The sequence below is a fragment of the Camellia sinensis genome, chromosome 7 (genome assembly GCF_055761805.1).
Source record: "Camellia sinensis isolate YWXY chromosome 7, ASM5576180v1, whole genome shotgun sequence".
Taxonomy (NCBI): domain Eukaryota; kingdom Viridiplantae; phylum Streptophyta; class Magnoliopsida; order Ericales; family Theaceae; genus Camellia; species Camellia sinensis.
The window spans coordinates 169,124,516-169,135,157 of record NC_138967.1 but is presented as its reverse complement, the minus strand read 5'-3'; the positions used below and the strand labels follow the sequence as shown (position 1 = coordinate 169,135,157).

At 33.6% G+C, this 10,642-nt stretch overlaps 1 protein-coding gene across 1 annotated transcript; it reads right to left on the bottom strand.

Annotated features, from left to right (window-relative positions):
• Positions 1 to 3,848: 3,848 nt before the first annotated feature.
• Positions 3,849 to 9,525, bottom strand: LOC114318933 (indole-3-glycerol phosphate synthase, chloroplastic). The gene is made up of 10 exons (XM_082879759.1): positions 9,230 to 9,525; positions 8,260 to 8,520; positions 7,995 to 8,171; positions 6,481 to 6,555; positions 6,290 to 6,334; positions 6,036 to 6,200; positions 5,415 to 5,493; positions 4,933 to 5,015; positions 4,737 to 4,805; positions 3,849 to 4,226 (listed from the first exon to the last, which is right to left on the bottom strand). Exons 1-10 carry the CDS (start codon positions 9,368 to 9,370, stop codon positions 4,134 to 4,136), a joined length of 1,188 nt encoding a protein of 395 aa, XP_082735885.1. The 5' UTR covers positions 9,371 to 9,525; the 3' UTR covers positions 3,849 to 4,133.
• Positions 9,526 to 10,642: the final 1,117 nt, after the last annotated feature.

Below are 10,642 nucleotides of genomic sequence, written 5' to 3'. Positions count from 1 at the left end.
TGAGGCCTCATTTGATAACATCACCTTTTAGCCTAAAAATCAAAAAGTCATTAAAAAAACTAAAAAGCCAAGATCCTATACCAAAAAGTCAAAAAAATCTTTTTGTTTCTACTTTTTGCACATTTTTTTTCGTAAAAAACTAAAAAGTTATCTCAAATATACTAGTTTTTTTTTACATCTGGTGGGAATTGTGTATCTGTATTATATTCAATGAGTTAATCCTATACAATAGAAGGCATGTATATATAGACCTTCGTTTGTATAGAAGAATTAATTTAATACAATACATATTATTTTCTCTCTCTACTATTCTAACATGATATCAGAGTTATAGGTTAAGCTATTGGTGTTCTTCGCTTTACTGGTGAGAGGCAGCCGTCATATTTTCCAGTCAGTATCGCTTAGTGCTGATCTCCTCCTTTGTTCGCTGATATATTCCTATCCCAAATATCTCTATCATGTTTTTATTTATTTTTTTAATTTTTTTGTGCTTCTGCTCTACTCTGTCTTTCCCTCAGCTTCAACTTCAAATAGGTTTCTATCTTCAAACCTATTTGAGTTTGAGGGGGATATTATACCTATATCATGGTGAACATGGTTATACACTATGCAAACCACCTAAGTTGTCCCCCTGTGGCGTACAACTCAAGCCAGCCCCTATGGCGCACCACCCAAGTCGCCCCTTGGTGCACCACCTAAGCCGCCTTCTTTGGCGCATTCTCTAAGCCGTCTCTTTGGCGCACCACCCAAGTCGTCTCCTTGGTGCACTCTCTAAGCTGTCTCATTTTGGCGCACTCTCTAATTCGCCTCCTTTTGGTGCACTCTTTAAGCCATCTCATTGGCGCATCACCTAAGCCGCCTTTTTTTGGTGCACTCTTTAAGTCGCCTCCTTTTGGTGCACTCTCTAAGCCGTCTCCTTGGCGCACCACTAAAGTCGCCCCCTGGCGCACCATCCTAGCCGTCCCCTGGCGCACTCAATCATCCGTTACCATCATCGTTTAGCACCATGTCATAAGTTATGTGTATGCTACGTTTGCTGGTTCAACATCTAGTCTCTACAACGGTTCGACATGACCCCGTAAACTATCCGGACATTGATTCCGGTTAGCTTCTACAATTGTCCGGCATGAACTTAAACTGTTCTGGCATTAGTTCCGACTAATTTTTACAATTAGTTCCAGCCAATTTCTACAACGGTCCGACACAACCATAAACTGTCTTGGCATTAGTTTCGGCCAGTTCCTACAACGGTCCGACACGACCATAAACTGTCTTGGCATTAGTTTCGGCCAGTTCCTATAACGGTCCGACACGACCATAAACTGTCTCCCGACATTAGCTCCAATCTCTGATCTATCTCAAGCGCTTTTGTGCTCTCGTTTAAACTTTGCAATCTATTTACCTTTTATTTTATTTTGTTTTATTTCATATTTTAGTTTCTCTCTCCAAACTCAAGATATTTATCCTTCTTGAGTTTGAGAGGGGATGTTAATGTATATATGGTATATATTCCTAGATATATTAGGTATTGATTTTCAAATGTATTTGGGAATAACTATAGTTAGGTTTCTTGTAAGATATTCTTTCTCATAATTAGGTTTGTAGTAGGATACTCTTTCTCGGCCTATATATGCAGGCCTTCTATTGTATAGGAGAATTAATTGAATATTTTAGCCAAAAAGTTACTAAAAAAGTCTGTTCCCAAATGAGACCTGAATGGTAGTTTAGTCATTTTGCAAGATTATAGACAAAGTATTTTAGAGTGTTTACTCTTGAATAAAAAAATTGAAAATTAAATTTATGAATCAAGTGTCCTAATATATAAATATATATGTATATATATATAAATAATAGTATAATTAAATAATATAAATAATATTTAAAAAAATTTATCGAGCCAAGCTAAGTCGAATTCGAATTCGAATTTTATTAATATTAACAAGTCAAGTCGAGCCGAGTATGAGCCCAATTACTTATCAAGCCGAACTCAAACTCAGCAAAACTCGATTTGGCTTAGCTTGACTCGTTTGCAACCCTACCTCTTTCTCTCCCATGCCACACCACCCCCATCCACTTCCTCACTCCCCCAAAAATTATTCGCAATCAACTGCAATTGTGTAAATAGCCACTAGACTCCCAAGGTATTTGAGAATAATTGCAACAAGATGAACCTCCATCATCATCCCCAAGTCCAAAATATTGTTGTATTATATTCTTTTCTAATGGGAAAGCGGAGGGTTTTGATGAGGGAGAGGGTAGGTTGGTGTTGGGAAAAGAAAGGAAAAAAACAATAGATGGGCAAAATTTAGATGACATGGAATTGTTTTATTGGTTGCTAATAAGCATTGGATTTATGGGACAGTCCAACAAAACTTAATGGGAGAATATCAAATAAATCCCAAAAATAAGGACTTACTAGGAATTTCCCAAACTTAAGTCTCAATTCTCAAACCACAAAGAAAAGATTCAAACTCAATGGAACTTCAAAATGAAAATTCACTACAAATGCATCCATTCCAAATGACATTTGGAAATAAAATTATATAATTTTCATTACATAAGCATTTTCAAGGATATAACAATTTCTTGCAGCACATGGGCGGTGTTTGCTCCAGCGTATGTTGATCAGATTACTGATTCTGGCTTTTCAAAAGCTACAAAAGACTGTTTGGTTAAAATTAAAGCCAATAACTTCACCTTTCATAGCTTTTTTTTGAAAAGAAAAACGTTGGAAATCAGAAGCAGCTGGGAGCTGCTTTTGATTGTAGATTATACAGAGGGAGAGTTTGAATTACTTAAATATCCTTAGTGTTTTGAAGTATTTACTCTTATAACACCTATATATATATATATATATATTTAGCCCTAATCTTCTCTCTGGCAAGAGAAGAACGCAGCAGCAAACAGCAAAACGCAGCAACAAGACGTGCGGCTCTGGTTCGTTTCTGGCAACATGCGGCTCTGGTTTGTTTCCGGCTTTGGTTCATTTTCGACGACATGTGGCTCTAGTTTGTTTCTGGCTCTAAATCTCTTATATTTTCTCTCTCTCTCTCTCTCTCTCTCTCTCTCTCTCTCTCGTTCTCTCTATTCACCTCTTTTCCTTTATCTCTTTCGATTTTTTCTCTTCTCTCTTGCTTTGGATTCAACATGCATGTATATATATGTATTGTTTTGGTTATTTGTGATTTTGTCTATTTCAAATTTGTTGAAATTGAGAAAAGTAAGAATATTCAATGGATTTAGGAAAAATTTGGAAATTTTTTATTCATGCTTTGATGCTAAAAATTTGTGTAGGATGTTGACTGTCATTGCATTGACCATCGGCCTCCTCAAATTGCACATGAAAGATTCAACAAAACGCATTCATCACGTAATAGAAAGATCAATTTGGTATTTGGAAAGCAAGATAGCCTTTTACGAAAGATATTCCATGCAATTAGAATTTTGTTTGTTAACGGCAACTTGTTTATGCAACTATAGCGATCCACAACTTCATTAGACGAACTAATTTAAGGGATATTATATTTGACTCCCATGATAAACATACTGAGTATGTCCCCGTGGACGAAGAAGCAGTGGTAGGGAAAGACCGATATGGGCATCCGGTTTGAAATGATGATTATGAGATTGATTCGAAAAGATATGAAATTTTAATGTCAATTTGTCAAGGAAATAGTTATTAAAATATAATAAATTTATTTTCTTGTAACGTTTATATCATTGTTTTTATCTAAAAATAAGATCATTATATTAATTTGGTGTTGGAATGATATTTTAATATGTAATTTATAACAAAAAGTCAAGATAAATTCAATTTACAACTAACAATGGTAAAAAATACATTTATATAGCAAAAAGCTACTTTATAACTTATTCAACAAATACTACTCAACAATTTAAATCTATAATCCAACAGCTACATCAAACAGATTAATAATTTTGACTAAAGTCATAATCTATAATCTATAATATATTTTAACAGTTACACCAAACGGGCCACTCGATCACGAAGAAATGTAACCTAAACCGAAGAGAAAATTGCACAAGGCGATGATGCAAAAGCACAAAACTACAAAAGAACCAGTGCTAAAGCAACCTGGTTACCACTCGCAAGGGAGGGGAAAGAGAGTTTGTCATTGGAAATTACAAGAAATGTCTTTACCAAAAAGTTCGGTTATTCCCTTTGCAGGATCACTCTTTTTCACAATTGACTCGCCAACCAATACCTGCAAATTAGCAAAATTATTTGGTACAAATGCAAAATTCAGGAAGCACATATATCAAATTACTCGCCCAAAATTGCTTATATCAAAACACAGCCATGAAATCAACTGCTGACAATACTAAGTTCAAAGATGCAATGGATAAAGAAATACAGCAATATCCTTAGATTTCCTTGCTTTCATGTTTTACAAAAACCCAAGGAAATCCTAATCTTGCTCCATCAGGAATCAATTTAGATTAAAAAAAAATTAAATAATACAGGTGTTGTAAGCACATGGCACATAAAGACTTCCTTTGGCAACCAATTTATAAGCTGGCGTCTTGTTCCAAAAAAAAAGAGAAAAATTATAAGCTGGCGTTTTTTCTGCTTATTTTCATCTTTGATGAGCTTTTTAAAAAAAATTTGAATTTTTTTTTTAAACTTTTTAGATCAGTCTCGACAAGAAGACCCTGAAAAATTTTATTAAAAAAAAAAAATTGAAAAAGGTTGACTAAAGATATTCAGAGCTTACTGCTTTAACACCAGATTCTTGCACATAAGCAATATCAGCCGGAGTGAAGAGCCCTGACTCCCCAACAATCTGAAGAGTTTAAAAAAGAGGAAAGTTAGATCAGAGTCCATTAGAGCATAAAGGAATAAGCATCCTTCTGATCACCATGGGAAACACTGAAAATTATAAGGTCAGTATGGAGAATAGTGTCACTTACAACTATGTCTTTCTCACAGATCATTTGCCCACGCTTTCCTTCAAGAAGCTTCTTTGTATTACTAATATCAACCTTAAATGTTTCTGTATAAAAGTAAAACTTGTTGGTAACAAAATTTATGACGATTGAATCATACTTGGGTATGCATGAAGCTTTAATACTTTTGTTTTGTTTTATTATCATGCCTTGATGGTGAGGGCCAGAATTCAATCCTTGAAGGAGATTGAAATTTTTTGAAACCCCCTCAAAAAAAAGAAGTCATGTCTAATTAATGTAACTGAACCGAACACTTTAGTATTGGTCTGTAAAAATTTGGACGAAATAAATGAAATTATTACAGAACTCATGATATATATGAATGTATTGGTCTTCAATCAGCAATAAGGTATGGCATATAGAAAAAGAGTTGCAAAGAAATAAAAATGGGAGTAATCCAAGCAGAGGAACCAGCAATTTGGATTTCTAAGAAGCTGCAAAATTACCGAGGTCACGGTTGTTGATGCCAATAAGTTCGACACCATCTATTCCAAGAATGCGATCCATTTCCTGCTCATTGTGTACCTAACAGGATACGAAAAAGCAGAAGCAATAATAAATGCACTTTATAATCCACATGATGAAATTTTAACTTTATGAATGAAATAGCAAAATTTTATGGAACTCAGACAGAAGCTCATGTGTCCAAATATATTAATCCCTTCGCTAGTCCAGGAGAACTAGGAATTGTTAACCTTGCAGTAGAATAAGACATAAAAATGACCAACAGGGAAAATAAATGAAGTCAAATCTCATGCCTCTGCCAAAGTTTACAGGTTTATCATGCAGACAAAACTTTTTTTTTTTTTTTTTTTTTTCTACAAGTCAGACAGAAGTTATCAACCCAAAAAAAAAAAAAAAAAAAAAATCATAAAAAGAGAAACATTGTCAACATCATTAATTAAAAAGGATTTATTTCCCTAGTTCAACTGGAAAATAATAGAAAAGGTTCCATATTCAAGACTAGTTAGAAACAAAACATAGCTACAGGCCTTTAAACTCGAAGCAGATGATAACAAATAATTGAGAGGATAACAAATTAAAAATGAAGAAAGCACCAGCCGAACCTCAACAAGTGCGGCCAATCCAAGCATCTTGCAAATCTTGGTCATATATTTGATATCAAGATCCGGTAAAATAGCAGCAATCAACAAAATTGCATCTGCACCTTTAGTTCGAGCATAGTAGATTTGCCATGCATCTATAATGAATTCTTTGCATAATAGAGGGCACTGCATATTTAGTTTGTGTTAGAAAACATAAAATATAAAAGCATGTACCAAAGATTGTTGTGCAAGGGAAAACGCTTAAAAAAGCACACCTTTACTCCAGCATTCCGGATGGCCTCCAGATTTTCGAAGCTTCCCTTAATTGGTTGTAATAGATAAAAGCAACAGGTAATTAGCAAAGGAAAACAATTTTAAGATCAAAAGCCACCAACTTCCCACACAATTGCATAAAACCTAGAAACTACAAAAGTCAATGTTGGGAGTAGAAAATTGGACTTTTTACCTGAAAATACTTTTGATCTGTCAAAACACTGAGGCATGCTGCTCCACCTTTCTCGTAAGCTTGGGCAATTTCAACCTGTAATGAGACATTCAAAAGGGGGCAATTGGTTTAGTAGCTAAAACTCGGCCTATTAATCTTGAAGTCGTGAGTTTGAACCTAAGGGCAACCACTTTGTGCAAACAATGTCAAAGGTTTGGTCTATACTGAATCTGCTCCTCCCAGACCATCCCATGAGGACTAAACTGAGTGTACTTTTTTTAACAAGCAACATTCAAATTGAATATAACTCAAGCGAAGAAAAAATACGATGATATGCACAAACTGTGTTATAAGGCAAGAACAATGAATTCTTATTCATGTCAGACACCTTTTCTGGCCAAGGGTCATGAGTGCCATGAGCTGTCAATAAATAATATGCAAAAGGAATCAATATTCCTGAAAGGTAGTGAATCCACAATTTTGTTTTTATGCTCCAACATTACATTACAGCCTATTTGCAGAGTCCTAGATTAATAACAACATTAACCCATTGCTCGGAAAAGATAAAAATCTCATGATCTCATCAATCTGTTTCAATCCTTGTCTAAAGGCAACAGTTAGGCAATTTCAACCTGTAACAAGAGACATTCAAAATGCAAATGAATTCACATGAATAAAAAGTACAATGAAAATAAAGACAAGCCATACAACAAGGCAAAAACAACGAATTATTATTATTTTAATAAGTAATAAGATTCATTAAAATGGCATTAATAACTAACAACAAATTATTATTCTGCACTGCTGGTTCATTACATGTTGGGAACCTTTTCTGGCCATTGCCAAGGGACATGAATGCCACGTGCTACTAATATGTAAAGAAATCAATATTTCTAGAAGGTAATGGATCAAGAAATTTGTGTTTATATCAAACATTACTATTCAACTATTCATAGAGTCCTAAACTAATAACAGCATTAGTCCATTGCCCAGAAAAGCAAACAATTTCATGTATCTGCCTAGATTCTTGTATAAGGGAAACTGTTATAGGATATTGCTACCAAACTCTGTGCACGTTCAACAGATATATGTTTCATCATAAATGCATAGGAAAGTCAGCACTCCAATCAAGCTTTAATAGTGACATTTGCAATGAACTGAGCTGCCTGCAGGAGGGCTTCGTAATATGACACCATCAGTCACCACATTCACATAAAATGTTTGTCCAGAAAAGTCAGCTCAACCTCTCAAACCAGCAATATGACATTCTTGCCATTATCAGAAGATTCAGAAGCCAGGAGTGGAAGTACAATAGATGTCAATGGATACCAGGGAACAAGATTTCAGAAACAACTTTTGACGCTTTTCTGGGCAAGTACCACAGTCACCACATTATGCATGGGACTAGGTTAAACCTATGCCCTCCATGTTATTTTCTACGACACAGTTAGTCACTCATGAAAATAACATGCAGGGAATCAAAATTTTGTTACATGGCTACTATTTACTTTATGCATAGATTCGTGAAAACTTACTGGATCAAAATTTTCTCTTAAAACTCCTCTACTTGGAGAAGCCTTCTTCACTTCAGCAATTAACCCAGGCAATCCAGTTCGTAAATTTGATGCCCTTAGAGCTCCAACGAAATCTCTGGCTGGAGGAGCGTTGTCAAGAGCTTTCTTCAACGAAAACAAAGGTTTTTTCTCTTTCATCTGAAAACCAAAGTATAAGGGCAATTCATCAATATGAAAGAACAGGAAAAAGACAACAAAATGCTCTATTCAAAAGCCAAGAAAGTACATGTGAGACTTCCACATCTTTGTTCCATACAATCTCCTCAAGTATGTTACGAGGAGTGTTCCCTTCATTCTCTATGCGGAACTCAAAAGGGCCCACATAATGTAAAGGAGGTCCAGTTGGCGGCCGTCTTCTGATCCTTATACCCTGGCTAGCAGCTATTTCATCTCGGAACCTCCCCACTTCCCACTCCTTGATTTTGAGAGCATTTTCTTCGGACTCATTAAATGGGGATAGTGTTGAAGATACATCCTTCGAATCAGACTACAAAAACATCCAGAAGATATTTTAGTTCAGAAGTTCCAGAGTACTCTAAACAACAGTTGCCTTGTCTTCCATAATGAAGCTAAAGCATAAGAGATTAGCATACTAAAAGAATCAGCATGGCCTGTTTGGTTGTGTTATTGTATTCTTTTCGATTTTATTTTATCTTTTTACAAAAACAAAAACAATGAAAAGTTTGAAATCACTTAATTGTTTTCAAATCATTTTCATTTTTGTGTAAAATTGTTTATAAATGTAGTTTTCGAAAACAGTTCATCAAACAAGTTTAGGGTGTTTTCTACAAAATGAAAACTGAAAACAAAAACGCAACCAAACAGAAGAATTGGTTATTAACATAAGACAAATTGGTGAGCTACAATAATATCATTTTATATTCAGAATTTATTTGTAGATAATTTTATAATAAAATAATACATATTGAACTCTAATCAACATGCTGATTCTAAACCCATCCATTGAAAAGCCAAAACACGCGAATTGCAATTTATAATTCAAACTAAATGATTCATTTTTTTTAGATACATATGAATCTAAAAAATTACACTTTCACAATATGTCCAAATTAGATTTCCATATCCATTCAAATCAAAGATCGAAAACACTAAATGAAAATCAATTACATACATTTGTGTGGGTATAAACTATTATGAGCTGAAATTGAAAACGCAGAAGGGGATTCAATAGAGACCTGTTGAGCTCGAATACAGATTCTTTGATCGGCCATTGGAGACCTGAGAATCGAGGGGATTGAGCATCGAGAGGATGGGAATTTGGGGAAATGAAATGAAACCCTAGGTGTTGATGGTCTCAATGAAACTATACCCTCCATGGATGAAGAATTAATAATTACTTGTCTCGGGGACAAAGTCGATACAAGGATGGATTGATCTGTCGTCGGTGCCGGAGATCGGAGAGGGAAAAGGCTTTGTCGAGATATTTATAGATTTACTAGAATTTATCTAGAATTTATCCATAGATATTTAGAGGTCTTTTGGAACAAAATAAAAATTTAACTTTTAATTTTTTACTCAAATTTTTCATATTTTTTATTTATAAAAAGATATAATAGATTAAAAAAATAAAAAAAATTAAACTTTTACTAATTTCTCAAAACACCACTTATATTTATACTAGTGTTTATAGATATTTATAGATATACTAGTATTTAAATTTATTGGCATATTAGTTCCTCCGTCTCAAAATATTTATAGTTTCTTATTTTATTTTTCAGTATCTCAAAATATTAATTCATTTTCAAAAATCAAGTACAAAAATAATATAAATTTTATATTTTGTCATTTTTTTAAATTCATTATCAATATAAAAAGTACAATTATGACATTGATATTTTTAAAAAATATACTATCAAATGGTAATTTTGGAACATCGTTTTTTTTAAAGTGTAATAATTTACTATAAAAAAAATTTAAATTCCTCAAAAAGGACTATTATTTTGAAATGGAGAGAGTAGTATTTATATTTATATATATAGGTCTTGTTTGGGAGGTTGATTATTTTATGCTGTATGTGTTTAGTTGAGAGATTTAAAAAGGAAGAGAAAAAAATAGGTAAAATATAAATAAAATATACTTACATTTTACTTAATTTCATATTATTTTTCTCTTTTTTTTCAAATTCTTTCTTAAATTCTCAAACTAAACGGAGCATTAGTGTTATTTTAGTTAATTATTTAACGGTTAAAATAGTTATGTTTGAAAAATTAATTAATTTTTTTAATTAATTTGATAATTGTAACAACAAAATAAAATAAAATAATTATAAATTAAATATTTTATTTTATTTTATTAATTATTTTAAGAGAGACTTATTTATAAGTCCTATTTCGGATACTTATGCTATGTTAAGTCCTGTGTAATTTCTTATAGAGTTTCAAGTCCTATTTAGATAGAAATGTATTCTGCAAGATCCTATTTGCGAAATGCAACGTGACACGTTACGTTACGTTTATGTAGAAGTCTTGTTACGTTTATGTAGGCGTCACGTTACGTTACGTTTATGTAGGTGTCACGTCACGTTACGTTTATGTAATGTTCCATCTAAGGGTGTAATTTTGGCCAGGCCCGGCTCGGCCCATGTCGGG